The sequence below is a fragment of the Leuresthes tenuis genome, unplaced genomic scaffold (assembly GCF_036924035.1).
Source record: "Leuresthes tenuis unplaced genomic scaffold, fLeuTen1.0.hap1 SCAF_24, whole genome shotgun sequence".
NCBI lineage: Eukaryota > Metazoa > Chordata > Actinopteri > Atheriniformes > Atherinopsidae > Leuresthes > Leuresthes tenuis.
In genome coordinates, this window is record NW_027325378.1 from 9,247,240 (window position 1) to 9,267,695 (window position 20,456).

The following is a 20,456-nucleotide window of genomic DNA, read 5'->3' on the forward strand; positions in this document are numbered from 1 at the left end:
AGGTTTTGCATTTCCCAGTATTTCATATTCAGTAACAAACATGGACACAGTCAAACCAAAGCTAGGGAAATATAAGTTTATTGTTTTTTTTTTTCCCAATATACAGGTATTCTCCAGACAGAAATGTTTAATTCACAAATTAACTCTTGACACAACAAAATGAAAAAAGAATACATCATAAAAAGGAGCTGGTCTCTTATGTGGGTCTTGATCTTTTTGTACTAATGCCAGACAGCTCACCAGCACTCTCAGGACCCCGCTTCCCTGATCTTACTGTTTCAGAAGCTGGAGGAAGAACACAAACCATTTGTAAGACCAACAATACACAAAGAGTCAAACAAGTAGATAAATCAAAAAAGTACCAAGTTGTCTGTCAATCTCCTCCAGCTGCTTCTTTATCTCCTCCTTTCTTAGTCGACTTTGCTGCATTTCAGGAGACTTCCATTTGTTGATGTGATCCTCGTGGTCCTTTACTGCCTTCTCCTCATTTATTATGGCTTTGTGGTACTGAGAGAGCAGCTCTATCCAACAGAAAAACTCAACTCAAAACTCAGCTTGACTGAGTGGGACAGAAAAATAAGGACTGTGAGAGTTTTCACCTATGTCTTTCTTCAGAGTGTAGTACTGTTGAGGGAGAGGGGCACCAAACACTTGTAATCTGTCCATCGGTGGGGCTTTGTTCTGACGGCCTCCGAACTTGCCCTTGGCACTGACCATGTCTCCCTGTCTGGTCAGTATGGTGGGACATGGTATCCGTTTCTCCACCACCTGCAGGCAGCAACTCATTTTAGAGAATAAAGAACCACCGGCCAGTTAGTATGTAACTGATCTGTCGGCATCACTCACCGCCTTTCTGTAGTTGGTTGCAGAGTCCAGGTCATCTAAAATAATCGTGTCTCCGAGGAGGTTTTTAAACACTGGAAAGGAAACACAAGAATTAGTTTTAATCTGGTGAAAGAGGCCTAATTTCTGCTCCAGTGACAGCACCATGAGAGGAACCCCTCCCCCCATGTGAGTTTGGATCCCAGGTGGAAACATTTACCCAAAACTCTACAGCAGTGGTGGGTGGGGGGTTATGAAGGAAATACCCCAACAACAACAAATACCCAGAGACCCGAGAAGCTTCTAGAAAACCATAGAAGCTTTGGACACAAAAAAGAGACTAAGACAAAAAAACTAAACCGGTTAAAACGCAACAAGGTAAATCCACTGAGGGCAGCTCACCGATGTCACACTTCTCCTTTTCATCGGGGTAAATCAGCAGCTGTCTGGCACGCACCGGGTTCCCAGGGGCCTCAAAGAGACTGCGGCCATTTCTTATGTGTGGCAGCGGTCTGCAGGCGGCATGAATGTTAGCGATTTAAACTCTTAAAATTAAAACAATGCATGTTCACTTTTTAACTTTGTTTCGGTCCCTGAGGACAAGTTGAGTCGTGAACATTACGAAATAGTTTTCCAAACTCCAAAATACAAAGAAACCATAAGAATAAGTCATTGTTGAATGAGATACATATGGAAAAATACAAATGATTTAAACACTGAATTTAATTCACGGGAACCTTAAAAAGTGATGGGGTGCAGCATTTTCAAACTACTGTACACTTTGTCTCCTCCTTCTGGTAATAAGAGCAGTTACACACATGCTGTTGATGCCTGGTAATAGTGGGGGGGGGGGGGGGGGGGGGGGGGGGGGGGGGGTGGATGGGGTCCATTGCGATGTTTTTGGCATGAAAAACCCCTCATGGCCTTAATATTGCACAGGAGCATAATTCTACACCATTTTCTCTTTCAGTACATGAGTTACAAATTCTGTGAACCAGGAGTTTCAGCTTCTAGTACCTTGGGTGGCTGGATTTGATGAGCACAGGAGCTACGGCGCTAGCAACCACAGTCCCTAGGTGGACATATAGCAGCTAGCAGGTCATGGCTGCTTCAAGCAGTGCATCTCTATCAGTGTGACCTCTGACTAACATTAAGTTTGTGTGTTTCTGCTGAAGCAGCCGCAGATGTTAGTGGATAACATCTTCTCATATCCTGCCCGCCAGTTCCTCAAATGCAAAGCATCAGAACAGCCTCAGCCCATGTGTAAACATGCTCTATGTGGAACATTGAGGCTGCTTTTGCTCATGATATACTTTGTAAGACCTAAAGAAAGAAAGCATCTTTGCTGCACCTGTCTCCTTGTTGCACAATGATGCCGTCCAGAGGCATGACCTGCTGATTGCCCTGAGTGTCTCCGTAGATCCTCTGGGCTGCTTCTGTCGTTCTGGTGATCACGCAGTCCATGTCACCCCTGAGCTGCCAGGAGATGACCCTCGCAGCGTCGTCATCCTCAACAACAGCCAGGTGGGCGACCTGCATTAAAAAGCTAAAGGGTTAAAGCACACATATCCAGAAAAAGCTGCATGGTGTTCAAAGTGGTCATTACCGTCCCCAGAACATCCGGCCCGCTGAAGTTGTTACGGATGTTGCAGACTCTCCGAGTCATTCTCTCAAAACTTTCAGATTCAGCTTTCTTCTCCTGGAGGAGTTTGTCAATATCTGGGACCTACAGAGAATTACAAATGCACAAATGTCTTTTCCAGATAATTAAATCTGCACACAACAGAATAAGGGAGAATTTTTCATGACTTACAGATAAGGTCTGCTCAATTTTCACATTCCTTTTGTTCAACTCATCTCTGAAGCTGGCTTCTTTTTGTTTTGTAGCCATGACTTGCTCTATTACAATAAAGATACCATATACAAGAAGACACAGATAATGCACACGTAGGGGTATGATCGTAGTTCCATTAGTGTAGTAATTCTCAGTCCTTTTGGTATTTAACGTTAAACATAAACTAAACATAAACCAGGGAAGCACATTGGATTAAACAATCAGACGAGCATGCTTGACAAAAATCATTTTTTAAAACAAAACTTACTCGTGAACAGTTCACGGAGCGCACTATATGAAATATTATGTTCTTCAATTGTAGACAAAGTATGCATGAGCTCTTCTTTCTTCTTGATCAGTTCAGACACTTTTTGTTGGTTGTCGGCATCTGAAATAGAAAAAGAAAAAAACAAACCCTGAAGAAGATGGCTTCAAACCACTTGCTTTTAGTTGCTGAGGTTTTCAGACCTGTGTACAATTCATACAATGCAAAACACTGACTCGTGACGACTCCTCAGGAGCATTCAATGCATGAGAACCGCTTTGGGAGCACCTCCTCTGCCAGCAGGAATGTAATGATGTGAACAGGGCAAAGAACCCTCTTTAAAAGTAGGCTTTTAACTTTTACTTGTACTGTACGTCAAGTAAAGACACCTACTTTATATCATCAGCACATAAACCCAAAACCATCTGCATGCCAGACACAAAAACAATCATAAATATTCATATTTAGTTCAAATACTGACATGTGGTCTTTTACTTTTATTGCACAAACTTTTGCTTGCTACACAAAAGTATAGACTTCTATCCTCTCCTCCCACGACTGTCTGTCCACATTAAGAGAGATTATTACATCAATACGTCACGTTTATTCCAGCAGAATGTTTTTATAAGAAAGTTCCTACACCGAACCATTATAAAAGTGGAAGGGGAGCTCAAAAGGAAGCAGGGGCGACGGAGCCATCGGTACTTCAGGTTTGAAGAGGAGCATGTATTTGCTGCCGTTCTCGCCGGGGCTATTCTCCACGATGGCCAGCCTCTGAGGAACATAAGGCTATAATTATCACATGTTATGATGACAAAAGAACACATGTCCCGTGGGGAATGTTACTCACAAAGATGTGGGACCTTCCGTTGTTCAGGATCAGTTGAATTGTGTTAGTTTTTCCCTCGAACAAAGGGAGGGCTTTTCTTGCATCGGAGCACGTTATAGAGACCATCACCTTCCCGTTCAGGTCCTGCCCCGCTGGATTTCCAAACGCATCCTGGAATCAATTACGCCAACTCAAGCGGACTGCATACCACACTGACAGCTTTAGGGATGTATTAATCAAGTTGAAAGTACGGGACGGTCCCGCTCGTCTGCAATAGGGAAACTTTGAAAGGCTCTCGAGGGCTGAAGCTTACCATAATCTGCAGAGTCATGTTCTCAACCAAGGTTCGTCTGGAGATGTCCATACTGTGGGAAACAACCGGGGCCGGAGGCTGGGAGTCGGGTCCCAGTTTGACAGGCTGACTGGCCACGACATTTATATGGATCTGGGAGATGGAAAACAGCACTGAGGTCAGCTTAGACTGACACTGTGCAACTACTCACTCAACATAACCTTTTGACTAAAGGATAATCTACATGATCATGTAAAAAAAGAGCAAGCGCAACCTGTGAATAAGACATTTGATAATAACCGCATAAACACCACGAGGAATATTTGCATTCATAATCTCATTTTCAAGAAAGACATGAAAAGATGTCACATTTGCATAGCGGTCCACCAGATTCTGACTTAGACTTTTCCACGTTTTTTGAGCCATATGTTCATCAAAATGTGCAGATTTACTAACGTTCTGATTCCAGTTTTGATGTCTTGCATCCTCAGTTTATTTAAAACTCCTGAAATCACATGTCATGGCTGCTGGCCAGCTTTATCTCTCAAGTCCTTTAGTCCTAGTTAGTTTTCCAATAACTTAATACAATTTTAAGTGAGTCCAGACATCCACTTTCAAAACTTCATGCCTTTCTTAATTTTCCTTCTTCCTCTCTTGTGTAACTGTGCAACTTTGTTGTCCTGCTGAGAAATCGCAGATCTCCCATGAGGATTCGATTTTAGGGGACTTGAGGACGTCTTTCTGCACCAGTCACACCTACATGGGATTTTCTTTAACACAGTGATTTATTGTAAAGAATTTGAAGAGCTTTTCCCAAACTCAGAGGCGACCACGTTTCCTGCATAGCCTTAGAGAGCTTTGTGGAGCCAAGCACGATGACAACATGACAATTCAGTAGAGAGGACAATGGCAGGGCCCTGAAGGCAGGCTCCACCGGTCCGTTTTGTAAGACGTTGTGATCATCGGCACTTATCCGATTCTCATCAACTCATGGACTTTTATTTTTTATATTTCTGTCTAGTTCATCAAGGCAAGATGTCCCAGAGGATCAAGTGTTTGCTGGGTCAAATGTGTTGGAAAGCAATAGGATGTACTTTCATAAAAATACATTTAAAATGAGGCATGAATTCTGCGTGCTGGTGGTTTAAAAGTGGCATGAAATAACTTGTTGTGGTGCTTTGATGATATGTGCAAACCAACCTGTTTACTGCGCATGACATTGGTTTCATCAACGTTCAGTGAGAAGTGTACGATGTACTTTCCAACTTGTTCTGGGACTTTTTTATCTCTGCAGTGAAACACACAAACACAAATCTTTACAGTTTGTAAAGAAGAGTTCTGCGTTTTGAGGGAAAGACTCTCTTCTACTGTAAATATGAAAGCTAAGACAGCAGGAGTTAGTTCAACACAAGATAAAGAGTAACAGAATTCCCTTTAAGCTCATTAGTCAACGTGGATCTCCGTGTTTCATCCCTCACTGTGTTGGTTGCCTCTACCTGGACAACCTCAATCATAAGCTAAGCTAACCGCTTGCTTGTGGTCACTTCACTTCTTCCGTAAAGACATAAGTGGCACCAACAGTCCACAAACTTAAAATCCTAAAACAAGTCAGACATTACAGATACAGAGCAGATATGAGAGCGTGTTACCTGAAGTAAAAACGGTCCCTCTTGTCATTTTCCATGGGTTTACTGCACTTCAGCTCAGGGAACTGGACAAGAGATGAGGAACAATTTAACAAAGCAGATGACAGCAAAGGCTTTAAGTATCAGTCAGACACTCACTGTCTGCGGAGGTGTTGACGAATCTTCTGTCCTCACATGCATAGTTACAGCGGTTGGTTGAAATGTTGTAATTGGACTTCCTTCATCGGAGACCACAACCACTGAGAAAACTGAACACACACAGCTGACATCAGTGTGCTGGATGGAGACAGCGCCTGCACCGAATACATAAATATTAACAAATTGCTTCAAACATAAACCTGGGAAGGAGCCTCCAGCGAGACACTTGGCGGTGGTGTCGTAGGACACTGACAGATCGACGGGTTTGGTGGGATCAGAGAGGACAGTGAGGTTCACTGACGGACCATGGATGGCTTTGTTGTTGAAGGAACTCATAAATTGCAGCTGATAGCACCCTCTGGTGGAAGGAAATGGTATTAACGGTGCTACGGGTGATAGATGGAGCAGTGACTCTGTTCTGTTTCAGGACTTATGATGCCAATTATCAACAGAATAAAAAAACGACCACTTTTTAAAGTAATTGGAAACTTACTTTGCACCGCTCACGCAAATAACCTTGAAAGAGGCTTTCCCTTCTGCGTCCACAGGTTGGGAAATAACATCTGTCGTTACCTATTACAGCAGGACATGCACAGTGAAACGGGGTCTTCTTATGTTACTGGCCTTTCTGAAAAAGTGGTGCGTTTTCGCTCCTCAGGCTAACCTGCAGTCTCGGGGATGAAGACTTTATCTCTGCCACCACTCTCTGATCCGGTGAGGGATTCCCAAACTCATCGTAAAGTTGGACTGAGAACGGTGTGGGGATGCCGCGACCGTTCAACACCTGCAATGGCTAAGAAACAGAAAAGAAACGATGAGCATTCACACTCGGTTTGGCTCTGTGGAGGGTGCGACTGTAAAAAAAAAACTGTGCGAAACTGCAACATCGCAACAGCCTGGAAGGAAAAATATTCCTGCTGTAAGTAAAGTGATGAACAGTTTTAAAGCTGATATTTCCAATTTGAAGTCAGAGCTTTTTCTTTCTTTTTCTGTTACCTGCTGAGGTCCGCTGATTAGTTTAAGCAGAGCGGGGACTCCTGGGCTCACTTTAATATTGACCCACCCCTCGTAGCTGCCGTAGTGGAAGCACATCTCTCTGCTGCCGGGAGACCCCGAGTGGAAACGCAGTCCTGTCACCTCAACGCAACTGCTGCTCTGCTGTAACACACCAAGAAGAGCGCTGCCGCTGTTAAATCAAAGCAGATTTAGTTATTTCATTCAATGTTCAAAAAAATCTTGGCTATAATCACTTTATTCTGAAAACTCAGTAAATGTTACAGCCACAGAGTAAATGCACATGCACACATTCAGCGGTGCTTCGGAATGGTAACATTCAACATATTAACCACAATGCTGACCTGTGCGCCCTATTGGAAGATGTTTAATATGTATTTGTTACATCAAATATGTGTAAGAAAACAGATGAGCAGGTGTATATCCAGTAAGAATAACCATTTAAATTTCCCAGGCAGGGACAGGCGAAGTTTAATGACCACAAAGACATTTTCTCTTCTTTAAGGAATGCGGCTCACACGCTCAGGCACAGGAGAAAAATGCACTGCCCTTTGACTCTTGTAAGCACAGACGGAGTCTGTGTTAAATTTTATTGCCTTGTTTGCTTTCTTATGCACTTTCTAAGGGTCTGGTGGTGGACAAGATAACTGGAGGTGAGGAGGTCACAGCGTAGGAGAACAGCCACTTAAGTCAGCCTTCTCAAAGGAAACTGACCCCCAAACACAATAAAGATGACTAAAAAATGACCATTGCATTCAGAGAACATTAAAATTGTGTAGCAGACGGTGCTTTCATTTCTTAAGCCAAAGTTTCCTGTTAAATCTGAGAGTCTCTCCTCACCTGCCATGTGTACTTGATGCTTGATTTGTCGAGACCCTCGGCTTTCAGAGTAATGTGATCCACACAGGCAGCGGTGAGCTTCTGGGTCACGTTGTCAAACTGGTCCACAAGCTCCAAGACTGTTTAATACAAGTGTTGCATTTTTAAATTTAAAAAGAGAGAAAAAAAAAAGGGGAATTTTGAGTGACTGGATCCAAACTCACCGATGTGTCCTGATAGGGTTTCACCGAGCCTCACTGTGCTCTGGGGAAGAGTTGCTTTTAGCTGCTTTGGTTCATCTGGACAGGGGCTGAAAACAAGACACGGCCACAGACTTTAAAAAAAGCACGCAGGCAGTTTACAGGAAGGAAAACACAGTTTTTCAATTTTCTGCAGTCAGAAGAGGAAGATGCGACAAAATCCTGTTCTGGTAAATTTATAGAGGTTAACTAATGAGTTTTAGAGATGCAAATGTTCAGTGTATTGTCTGAGACTGTAAAACTGCAAACACCAAATCACAGAGTTTAGAGTTTGCTTTGTGGCTTACACAACAGTGAAGGAGAAGGACACACTCTGGTGTTGGTAGGACACCTGGCAGAAGCGCTCCTCCTGCACCTGAATGGGCACCTGTACATCAGGCAGCCTCCCTTGGGCCATTTCTGTCCCATCTACGACTCCTGTCCAGTTAACCTTAGAGGCAGTCAGTGTGGATCAGTTTAAATACAAAGAATACTTGGTCCAGGGTGGGATCATTTGTGTGTCATTATCAAAACCAAATCAGTTGAAAAGTCACTTACAGAACAGCTTAATGGAACATTACATGACAAACCTTTATCATGGAAGCCATTTCAGCAGTGAGTGGCACCTCTCTGCCAGACTCATCAAACAGCTTGTAGAACAGGTTCTGCACCACTCCGCCAGCCTGCCACTCGATCTTTTCATTGTTATCCAGCACCATAGGACTAGAACCCTGAGAGTAGAGCTTCAGCATCGAGACTCGACTGCTGGGCAAGACTTTCAGCTCGGCCAGGTACGGCGCTACGTGCTTCTGATTCTAATAGAAGAAAAAAGGAGAAGATGGAAACGCTGCGAGCAAACTTTAACACCAGGGAGCGCCCAGCTGAACATTTTTCTTTGACTTACAGGCATGTCAAATTTCACTTTGAGCGTTTGTGGCTCTCCGTTGATTATCTTCAGCTTTATGGGCTTCGTCTCAAGCTTGCCAGCCCCTGTGCTGCTGCAGTCTGCCGTAGCCGCCGGAAGCCCCTCAACCTGGAAGTGATCGCAGGAAAAGACGTGGACCGGTTCACGAAGATGAAATCAAAATGCTGACAAACATGGACGCGTTTTTCATTTCAAGCTTTCATGTTTCAAGCTGACAGTGTTAAAACACACAGGAAAATGGGAGTCCTCATCCTCTTGCTGAACCAGATGGTCTGTTCAAACAAGATTCAGGCTCCTCATGAGTGGATCCAGCAGTTGTAAGAGTGACTACTCAAAACGAGTGCTGCTTTACACAGCCTGGCTTATTTCCCAACAAATGCAGCCCCATACCTGGCAGCAAACTGACTGTTTGGGGTTGGCAGTGATGTTTCCGGCCTCATCGTGAATTTCCACTTCAAAAATGGCCGGGTTTCCATTCTCGACTGTGGCTTCCGAGCTCACATGAAGGGAATGTGGATTACCTGGAAGATAAATAGTTACACGTTGACAAATGAAGCCCTTTTCAAACACTTATTACGCAGCATTAACGGCTTGAATCAATCTGTTGAACTTTCTCACCTCTTCAACGTGTTCGTGTATGTGTTAGAAGACATATAACGAGCAACGTTAGACACTGCTGAGGATTTCTGTTACGAATATGTAGAAAACTGCTCTTAGTCTCAGAAAGGCGACATCAGACAGAATGTTTTACGTAGACTATTTGGAGGAGCCAGCGCTAAGTAATCCTGTTACAGAAGCTGACATCACTAAGGTGGAAAAGCAGGTCGGTGTGTTTTCCGAGATGATCGATGGGCCATGTTCTGTTTATGAGCATGAGGCATGAAATCAGATCGTGTGAGCCTTCATGTTGGATTCAGTTTATTTGGACACAGTGCAGTGCCCCTTAGGACAAACACATAAACAGAGAGGACATGGGACTGTAGTCCGTTTGACCCGTAAACAGCTTGGTTTTCGATCTAAACTAATTATGAAGCGTGACACTGTTCCAGCCATTTTCCTGAGAGACACTGTGAGTACGAACAGGGATGCGCAATAAGTCCATTTCTATACAACCGGCCCATAGGGATAAAGAAAAATCAATGAGCACAAAAAGATAATTAAGGCAGGTTTATACAAAACTAAAGCAAAACAAGAGTCTTAATTTTGGTTTTGGGAACTTGCAAAAATGTTCTCAAGTATCAACATCTGGGGCCTCTGCGCTGAGGCCACATAGTCATGTAGCAACAAATTCTGCTTATCACAAGTGGTGAAGGTCTTATGGGAGGGACACACACACACACACACACACTGAGCAAAGTTAAGCCACTGTTTAATCAACAGATGTTTTGAGAACTAAATGCTGGAGCTGCAACTAGGATTTCTTGCTATTTTGTTGTCTTTAAACAAAAAAAACATGATTTTTTTTAGGATAATTACAGCAGATTCTGTAGGAACCTTTCTGTGGGGCCATAGCTCCCCCAAACAGATTTTTTGAAGTCAACAATACAACGTTTTGATGAAAATACTTGACATGAACAGCTGGAAACGTGTGGGGGTGACTCGATGAGGGGCAGAAACAGAGCAAAGCTAAACTGATCTCTCAAGGACAGTTTGGCTTTGTTGACCTTAAAAGAGTTAGGTTCAGTTTTTGAGTTTCATGCAATTATGCAATATTTTGGTTAAATCAAAGTGTTCACTGATTTAAAAGAAGAACAGGCCTTTATTGTAACTGTACTGAACTAAACTTGGGACTCGTGCAACTCCAGACCACAAACACTAATTTGTATGCCTGTAAGTATACTCTGTGATGCCTTTCCCTTTCATTATACTGCATCGTGAAAGCACATGCCATCCTAATGGGACAGGTGAACGCACAGAAGCACAGGAGCTCTGTAGCATGGGTGGGTTGCACATGCATTGTGGCAGCCAGAGCAAATCTCGCCCAAATGAGGACTTCAACCAGAGCTGTCTGACATCTGACAGACTCGCATAAGTCCTTACCTGCCTGTTTTCTCTCCTTCTGTCCACAAAAAAAGAAAAAGCTTTTGTTTTTCATGCAAAGCAAAGTTTTTGGCTCCAATAACTGTGATGTGGATTAACTGATAAATCTACAAATTCATGTAATTAGAAATGAAAAAGAAATGAGTCCAACCTTCCAAAGTTCACTATTCAGACTGTTTTGTCATCAACAGTAAGAAATCATTTCCGTTACAAAGACAGAAAGTATTTTTTTCGAGTGTTCTCGAAGAAAACGCATCATCAAATGTTGTAACTTATGGATAAAAGCAGCCTTACCAGGAAGAAGGCTGATCTTGATAGTCTGAGTGTCTTGTTTCAGTCCAGGCAGCGTCACGCACAGGTCGTAACTCTGCAACACAAAAAGATAGCAACAAAATCAGCAGGCTGGTTGTCGGTTAGCGGCTTTCAGGTAAAACACGTATATACTCGCTACTATCAAAGTCGAACCTTATATGAAGAATATCTTTTTTCTAACCTTGGATTGCTGATAATTCTGGACTTTTCCTTTTGCCTTGACACCTTTGATCAAGCACCCTTTTTCGCTGCTTTCCAGTGACTCGAAACTCAACTCCAGGCCACTACAAAATAAACAAAAAGAAATCAATTATATTTCATTCTTTTTATTATACTTTAATGCTAAAAGGGAAATCATACTATTGCAGTGTGTATTACGGAAAAAAAGAATGACGTATAAGTTGTTTCCAGAAATCACCACGAATGCCTTGAGGTGTTTGTATCCTGGCAACTTAGCTATTGATGTCACATGCAGCATCAGCAGGTAACACATGTGGCCTTTGTAGACAACGCTGAAGGAAACTAACAAACAACCGCTCGGGTGCCGAGACGCTGGTTCTCAGTTACGTGGCCAGGATTACACCATCTGTTATTAACAAGTACTACAAATCCTCCTCCTTTGCTGTGACTATGTGTTAAGAATCTGCAATATGTTCCTGCAGCCATGTCTCTGACAAAACTCTCCAAGCGTGTCCATTTCCATTTGAAATTCTTCCTGCTTTCTCTCCATTTTACTCCTGCCCCACATCTGTGAGGCTTCCTCTTTAATTCATCAGGATTTATGACCTTATAATGAGAGAAAAAGACTAAATTTACAGCAGAAATGACCCACCTGCATCTGAGCTCAGGTTGGAGTTGGGGAGGAGGTCCGGTTGGGTTGCTGCAAGAATCTTTCATGTGCAGAGGAATGTTGAATGGCACTCCCACACAAACGGAGGGGCTCACTGTCCCCAGAGTGAAGCTGTCTGCTATACCCTCTGAGGCAGAAAAAAGAGGCAGAGTTGTCTGTTTGAGGGATTCAGAAAGGATGATAAACACAATAAATACTGTGAGCTCAGGGGTTCCGTTTACCTTTGATGGTAAACCTGAGCACGTAGCTCGGAAGCTGTTGACCATGGAGGGCTGTTTTGCCATCATTCGTTAAGGTGGATAGAGTCAGCGTGTACTTTCCCAAGTCAGCCAGAGACTCTGGGAAGGATGAGACGTTTGCTCATATGATCTTTAAGCTGAAAAAAATCAAGGTGTCTGAGACAAATGGGAAAAAAACGTACCAATTTTCTTGAACCAGTGTCCACTGTATCCACTGTTCGATACATAAGGCGCAACACGATTGACAACCACGCGGTCTCTTTTAGGACCTATGTATGAAAGCAAAAACTTTAGAAGTAAAGAAGTATATACACAGCAGACAGAGGGAGATCACAAGGTTAAGAGACATCTTAGTAGAACAAAAAAATATACACTCCAATAGAATTCTTAAATATCTTTTATTTAAACTTCACTAATGAGAAGATTTGGACATTTCAGTAAACTCTAGGAAAGAGTCTGCAAAAGAGCAAATAGACACCATTTTATTCAGAGTGAAATGTGTTCAAGTATCAAGGAAAAAAAGTCCAGCTGCCCTTATCAAAGCTCTCAGGATAACCATGATCTGGATGCCTGAGAATATACACAGAGATAAAGAAACTGCATGGTTTCTCTCTTCTTCAGCCCGGAGAAAACAACGTCAATGATTATCAGAAGGAATCGAACAGCTTTCCACCTCAGTCAATTTAAAACTTCTATAATGCAGTTCTTAGAAATCCAACTGTGTGTCCAACTAGTTCAAGGGAATCTCTGAAATGGATCGTGTTTCCGTACAGAAACAGAAGCTCTTACCATGGTGGGCTACTCTGAGCCCAACACTCATTTTGATCCCTGCCCCCCCTGTTTGTATCCTGGACAGCTGGTCTCCCTTCCTGTTTAGAATTTCAACATTGAGGGGGCCTGAAATGATGCGACACAGAAAACATATATGAGCTCAGGGCTTCCTAAAATAAAATGATAAGTGTCACATTAAACAGTCCAGCACCTCACCTAAACGAGTCCCTGCAGGACAAACGGCATCCTGTGGCCAAGTGTTACCGTTTGGCCAGCCCACGTTCAGCTTCTCTGGAAGACTGGATTGGACAAATGCAATTTACAAAGTCACAATAGGCTTAAATGACAACTTCTGGTGGCAGCCCTTTCATAACCACTGAATCCCATTTAAATGCAACATAAATGTAGAAACGTGATATTTCCCGACTGTTTACCACTTGTCAAGCTCATTCTCGATGTATGACTTGATGGCTTCATCCTTGACAGTCCTGTCAATCTTGGAGATGGGTATGATCTTGGTCGTCCCATAAAGCGCTTCAGGCTCCTAACAAAATAGAGAGGTGTTGGTCAGATTTAGACACATCAACTCAATGGCATGTCCAGCAAACAGTCTGGATCTCAGTTCAATTGAAAATGTACAGTTCATCCGTCAGCTGCAATATAAGGAAGTTGGGACTTGATTGATTAAGAATATTCATTGTTATTAGGGAACTGTGACACTTTCATTATTGACTTTCTGATGATGGAGAGAAAAAATAATAAAAAAAAAATTTAGGCATGTTTTACAAAGTGCTCAGGAAGTTAATAGAATTAGATTGTGTCATATCTGTGTTTTACAGAATAAAAAAGCTAAATGAACTTCCTCCAAGTGTGCTGACTCCATCATTTTTGCTGGAGGCTGTCAACTTTGGCCCTTCTGCAGCTGTTCGATCGATATTTGCAGAGAGCAGCTTTTCAAGGAACAGATAAATACATTTTGTTGGTTCCTTTTTCTTTCTTCCTCCACTATAGTGCACGATAGTCAACATATAGCTTATCAGATTATCTACTGTTTGAATTTGATTAGATTACCAGATTAGATCACATGTAATACGGAGTGTGTTGCATCTCTCAGACACAGGCCCAAACCATAATACTACAAGTCCAAACACTTTTTGGGCATTAATAACTCTTTTTCTTAGGTCCTTATCGTATTTTACTTTCAAAACATTTGTTGTGAAGATCAAATTTAAGATATATTCCAGTTACTTTAATAAATGCTCACACCGCCCATAGATTGAAAACGCCTGACACGAATTTCACAGAACATTCAGTCGTTGATTTTGACATACTTTTGCCACTTGTATGTACTGTTGGATTGGAACAGATAAATAACCATGAGCAATCTTTTTCTCAGATTTTTTTAATATATAAAGTTAGCTTTAATATAACATTAAGTCTACTTCACTTTAACAGATTTACTAGTTAAATCTCAAACAGAAATTTAACCAGTTTAGATCCCGTCTTACTCTTTTTATTTCCACTTGTCCTCCTGGGGCAAAGACGTCTCCATCGTAATGTCCGAACAGTAGAAACCGAACCACAGTGCCGTGATAAATGGGCACCGTTCTATGAGACTTCACCTGCACGAAAACACCAAGAATACTGAAGAAACAACTTCAAATAAAGAATGATATGTATTTATATAAGAATATTAAGAAACACATAATGGAGTAATTCTCACAAGTTGGCCTGCTTTGTATATCTTGTTGTCCCATTCAATGGATTCGAACGTATTCCAGGGATACTGCATTTTCTTGATTAAATCTGATCGTGTTATGGTCTCCTTGTAACCCCGAAAGTGCACCTGCTTGTCATGCTTGTTGTGACAGTTTTTAAGCCACTCCAGGAACTTCTTCTGAATGTCTCCTCTTTTTGAGTATTTCTGTTGCAAAGCAAAGCAAATCTTAAAAGGTTACAACTTTTGACTGGTACGAAGCCTCTAAAACAAGTCTCTGTGGTAGAAAAGCAACATAGCTGACAAACTAAAACTGAGACTTTGTAAGTAAGACCAGAAAAACCTGAGTGGAACCAATGTTTCGTTTTTTTTGCTGAATGTGGCTTGAATGAATCTGTCAACATTGCTGTACTTCTTGAGGCACCTTATCTGGGGAGTTTTGCAGTGGCAGATGGAATCCCTTTGACACCTCTCTTTCCTCTGCTACACTCTCGCTCACTTGGGAAATTCAACATATCACATTCAACATATATATTCAACATCAATGATGGGCTTACTTATGGCATCTAAAACATTTACAGTTGCTGAATATTGTCAGTTAGTTGTTTCTGAGCTATATGTAAGCACCTTGATCACAGATGAAGGTAGCTGCAGAACTGTTCTCTTCCTGCTGATGCTATCAATAATACATATAAACAAAAATATAAGGAGAATATTTTTTTTATGCAATTATATTCTTAATTTCCAAATATGCATCCATCTAATTTCTCCAATGGTCGGCTGCAATGTGTTCCTATCATCAGAGTCCGAGGGAAATGCAGGTGGTTACCTGTACGTTACCAATGGGAGTGAAGATGGTATCCTTATTCTTCAGTTTCAGCTCCAGTTCCATGAACTGGAGCTTACTTGTAGAGACCTGGAATTTGTCGTCGGTGAAAAGTACCCCTGAAAAACGACTGAAACACTCGTCAGGTAATGATTCTTTACTGCGGCGGGAGCACCAGTCAAACCTTGAACACATGGGCAGAACAACACAAGAATAACAAATCAAAGTGAAGGAATAGTTAGATATTTTTAACAAAGGCTTATTTTTCTCCCTTACTGAGATACAACAGAGAATTATCACTATTTATACTATTGTCATAAAGATGACAAGCAAGCAGCCTCAGCCAGAGGATACCTGGCTCTGTTTAAAGCTTAAATCCAAGGATCCATTTGGTACTGCACTGCTTCTATCTAATGCTAAATGCTTACAATCACAACTTTAACACGACAATGTTTGGTGGGTTAAGGTATAGGTTTAAACACACAATTTGACCCGTGAGAGCAAGGGATGAAAAGGGTATAAGACAGAAGAATATGTGATACTAATTCTGAATACAAACCCTTCCAAAAGGGCGTTTATGAATACTCACAGAGCTCAACATATCACATCCAAAATGTGTTAGAAACAACACACAAGAACACAGAGACTCCCCCATATCTCTGCAGCCCAGCTCTGGCAGACGTCTAACGTGACCTGTGTCCAACCCCTGTAAACGCTGTCTTATGAAAGGAAAAAACCCACCCTGTCATAAACTGATAAATCAGTTCTTACTCAGACACTGTGGTGTAAGGGATGAGCCGCCCATTCCAAAAACATTCAAAGATGTCCCTCTTGCCTCTTGCCCGATTCTGGGCAGCAGACTCAATTTCCCCGTCATCGTCATCATCGACAGAAGCTGGAAAACAAAACAAGATCCACACTGAAGCTCAAGCTGTAACATGCCATGTCATAAAGTCTATTCAGTGTGTCAGTTCCGAATACCTTGAGCAGCATTTGGATCTTTGGGGTAAGTCTCTTTGTCATAGAGGAAGGGATGATACCGAATGATCCCCTCCACTGTGCCACCGTCCGATCCAACGTAGGCCCTGAACTCAAATGTGTCTACGGCGGCATTGATGTACAGGGTCTGCATGTCATCTGAAACTTCCCTGAGATGTATTGCACGGGGGCATTTAGGGGGCTTCTCCCGCAAAGTGAGCTGATCAAAAAGAGAAAGGCAAATATTTATAGTGAAGATACACTGCACCTAACTACGAGCAGGAAGGGAAATGACTGCTCACTGATTAAACACAGCCTTACCAGAAAGTCTATTTTCTGGAAATTGTCTGAACTTGGGGCGGCATTTCTCATGTCATTTCCATTGACTCCATGAATGTAATAGTGATAAATGTGCCTGGAATATAGAAACAACACTATAATGTTAACATGACATCTATTACCGCAGAAGACTTTAGACAACAAATGCTGTGGGAGAGTGAGCTCACGCTAGCTCTGTAGCCAGTTTATTGAAATGCTCTAACAGGTAGGTGATGTGGTTAGGCTTGACTCCTGTAATCACGACCGCAGTGAAGCTTTCCTTCCCATACTCCTCAGCAATGATGGAACGGAGGAAGCGCTCTTCAAGCGCCACGTGCGACGAGTCACAGGGCTGCAACATCACACAGAGGAGTAAAATGACCCGGTCAACATCACAGTCGCCTTGCTTTTACCAGAGTGACAGAAACTATCAAAAAGACCACACGCACCTTCCTGTTTAAAATGGTGCCCTTGTAAACGTCCTCGTTGTTCTCCTCTTTTCTCTCAAATTCCTCTTTTGACAGAATCAGCTCATGGACATCTGGAGAGCTTGCTGGTTTGGTGATCATCTAATGGTTTAAAAAGGATCCTTTTATAAAGAGACCTCTTAGAATCCGAAAGTTCTGAAATCCAACTTGTTCACTTTACCTTCTGAGAAGGGATGTATTTAATATTTGACTGCAATACTACCCCTAAGTACCAGGTTCAAAATTCAGGTAAAGGAACATCTTGGTGTGGGCGTTTTCTGTATATCCACCAATAGAAACTTAAAGCTTCGAAGAGAAAGCTGATAACTCTTTTGGGAAGTGCTCACAGGGTGAGTGGTTCTTTGCAACATTTCAGGCGTTGACAGGACAGTTTTTCAGGTAACACTCCTCATTAAATGGAACAATATTTCAGCTAAGACTTTTCTCTAGCCACTTTCTCTATTCGCTAACATCACCATAGTAACAGTATTTTGTTCTCCTGCTGTCTGACACTGTTCGTTTTCACTTTGTTAGCCTGCTAAACTAATTGAAAATACATCATTTCGTGGTTGTTCGTGCCATAACAGGCCAATACAATCATTTTTGGCGACTTTCGTAACTCAATATTTGTAAAAGTTTTCAACAAACACTCACCTTGACCGAGTCCCCGATGAAGAAAGCAGCGTTTTTCCCTCCAACTCCAAAGTAGGATATGTCGCTGTTGAGACTGCGAGGCACATAATCGGGCCGAACGTATCCCTCTCTCTGACTGGAGTGAAAGAAAAGAGAAAACGGTAACCCTAATTTAGGTCTGTTCGAGTGAAAGATGTCGTACTGAGTGCAAAAGCTTAGAGAGCGAACCTTTCAAATGTGTCATTTTTCCTCAAAAATTTAGAGAGTCTGTACACTGCCCAGTTATTGAGCTGCTTGGAGGTCATCCCACGCCCGTTATCGAGCACGACGATCGCAGGTTTCCCAATAGTTTTGTCAAGCAGCTGGTAAACAGACGCGGCAACGAGTCAGAAAAAACAATCGCAGACACGGCGTCAATATCAAAATAGCGTACAAACAAATAACTGTAGAACCAACCGTCCGTATCTCTATCATCCTCCCTCCTTTGTTTGTGGCCGTGGCTGAAAGAGAGTTGTCCACCAGCTCAGCGAGAGCGTAGGCTGGGGAAGGAAAACAAAGACAGCAAAAAGCAGAAAGCGTTATCTCTGTGGATTGATATCCGTTTCCATTTAAGGGGTCACTTTGATAATGTAAACACTTACGTAATGATTCCTTGCCATCGGCGTAGTACTCAAATGTCCCACACTGGATCAGTGTATCATAATGTGGCACGAACAAGATGTCCTCCTGGGCTGCAGCTGGCAGAGCCTGAGCTTCATGCTGCAGCATGTAGAGGGTGGTGCTGCTCTGAAGCTTCTCTGGTGTAAATGAGTAGGTAAACACATACATATATAAACACATTTCCGGTTTTCAACCTCTCTGTTTCTCATTGAGAATTTACTATGTGATACTGTTGACTTCGGTACAAAATCTTACTCACCAAATTTGTCATAATCTATCACTGTTCTGTCAGTCGTGACCAGCACAAAGGTCTGATGTAAACTGATAGAAAATGCCTGTAAAAAAAAACAAAAAAGGAAAAGAAAAGGTCAGCTGAAATATCATAAAGTTTTCTGACACCATAACAGATAAATCGAAGTTATCTGTAAGAGGGAGGGAGTGAAGGGAAAAGCTTTGAGAGCCATCAAATGTGTTGTTCTGTCCATCAAAGTCACATCTCCAAAGATATTTGCAGATTTCTGTTCTGCAAATAAATTTGGATAAAACAGGATAGAAAACCAAAGTTTGTGACACTTCCGTCACTAAATGTTTAATGTAAACACTGTTACGTGCGTTCTCAGAGGCTGGGTGTGGCGTGCAACATGACTGTTTGCATTTACAGCCATTTGACTCACAGGTGCAGGCTTGCATAACCTTAAACGAACCGACAAAAACCTGCATCGGTACTGACACACCCAGCTGCTGCACTTGAATGAATGTGTTTTCCAAGTTTAGTGGTAAAAATGAAAATGAGCAAAAGATCAACAACAAAATGAAGTCCAAATTTTCTGCGTTAACATCATATTACACTGAATCCTGCCTTCCTCCTGCTCTCTTCCTTTCCACGCGGTAAAGAAACGTAGCATCATCTCAGGACTGCTCATTTTAAAAGGCTCGCTTTGGGTTCATGTTGCTAAACTGTGTGTCTAATTTGATTATGAAAATGAGCTCTGGAGAGGTTGACATGGGATCAGTCATGTTGTCCCTACGGTCACGTGAAAAAGAAAGTTAACCAAATTCTGAGGTTTGAGCATCATGACGTTATAACAAATCATCTGATCCTTAACAGGTCTTAAATATAGGTAAATGCAAGCTCAGAGGAACAGCAAACAATGACTTATTACACCGTGTTATTATCAATTTAATAAAAGTAAGAAACAATGCAGAAGCAGAGTGTGAAAAACTCCACTCTTACTGCTTCTATGAGAATTAAGAGGGTGAGTAGCAGAGAGGTGCTGCTTATTAAATGCACTTGATTAGGTGATTTAGGCGGGCTTTTAATCAGACAAGGGCTTGGTTTTATATTTACGTCTGTTCCACTTCATGCTATATTCTATGTTTGCTCTTATCTCACTTCTATCTTATCTCTGATCTCCTGTGTGCTTGGGTTTTGATAAGCGATTGCTTTTATTCTTTGCTTTCATCTTATTTATTTGACTACCGTAAAGCACTTTGTGGCTTTGAACCTGTGAGAAGTGCTTTATAAATCAACTTTACTGACGTACTTGCTTACTTTAGAAGTTTTGCCGGTCTTTGTCTTTGCTTTCGTTATCAAACATTGTCTGGAGTTCCAACTCTGACCTTCAATTTGATTTCACCGATCTCCCCTGGTCCTTTAGCTGACATTAACCTTGTGTCTTCAACCACTGTGTAAATGTGCTTGCTTTCTTCTGACAGACATCATCTCGTGTTTCACTGGACCTGCACCAAGCAAAAGCTCCTGCACCATCTCCATGTCTATCTCTGAGTATTAAGCATGAAATGAAACGGATAGCAATAGCCT

The 20,456-nt window shown here is 42.1% G+C and overlaps 1 protein-coding gene across 1 annotated transcript; it reads right to left on the reverse strand.

Moving 5' to 3' along the window:
- Positions 1-104: 104 nt before the first annotated feature.
- Positions 105-18,966, reverse strand: smchd1 (structural maintenance of chromosomes flexible hinge domain containing 1). The gene is made up of 46 exons (XM_072378797.1): positions 18,894-18,966; positions 18,616-18,771; positions 18,431-18,513; positions 18,203-18,336; positions 17,996-18,110; positions 17,324-17,443; positions 17,063-17,226; positions 16,878-16,971; positions 16,560-16,776; positions 16,350-16,473; positions 15,582-15,762; positions 14,759-14,959; positions 14,544-14,657; positions 13,470-13,579; positions 13,252-13,334; positions 13,054-13,161; positions 12,447-12,533; positions 12,247-12,363; positions 12,008-12,152; positions 11,357-11,459; positions 11,158-11,230; positions 9,214-9,344; positions 8,803-8,931; positions 8,489-8,713; positions 8,207-8,349; positions 7,884-7,969; positions 7,681-7,799; positions 6,823-6,984; positions 6,491-6,619; positions 6,320-6,399; positions 6,027-6,184; positions 5,827-5,936; positions 5,692-5,753; positions 5,243-5,330; positions 4,064-4,195; positions 3,772-3,921; positions 3,569-3,695; positions 2,925-3,044; positions 2,636-2,721; positions 2,429-2,548; positions 2,174-2,355; positions 1,225-1,334; positions 847-917; positions 600-768; positions 363-521; positions 105-285 (listed from the first exon to the last, which is right to left on the reverse strand). Exons 2-46 carry the CDS (start codon positions 18,740-18,742, stop codon positions 197-199), a joined length of 5,637 nt encoding a protein of 1,878 aa, XP_072234898.1. The 5' UTR covers positions 18,743-18,771; positions 18,894-18,966; the 3' UTR covers positions 105-196.
- Between the last annotated feature and the right edge of the window lie 1,490 nt (positions 18,967-20,456).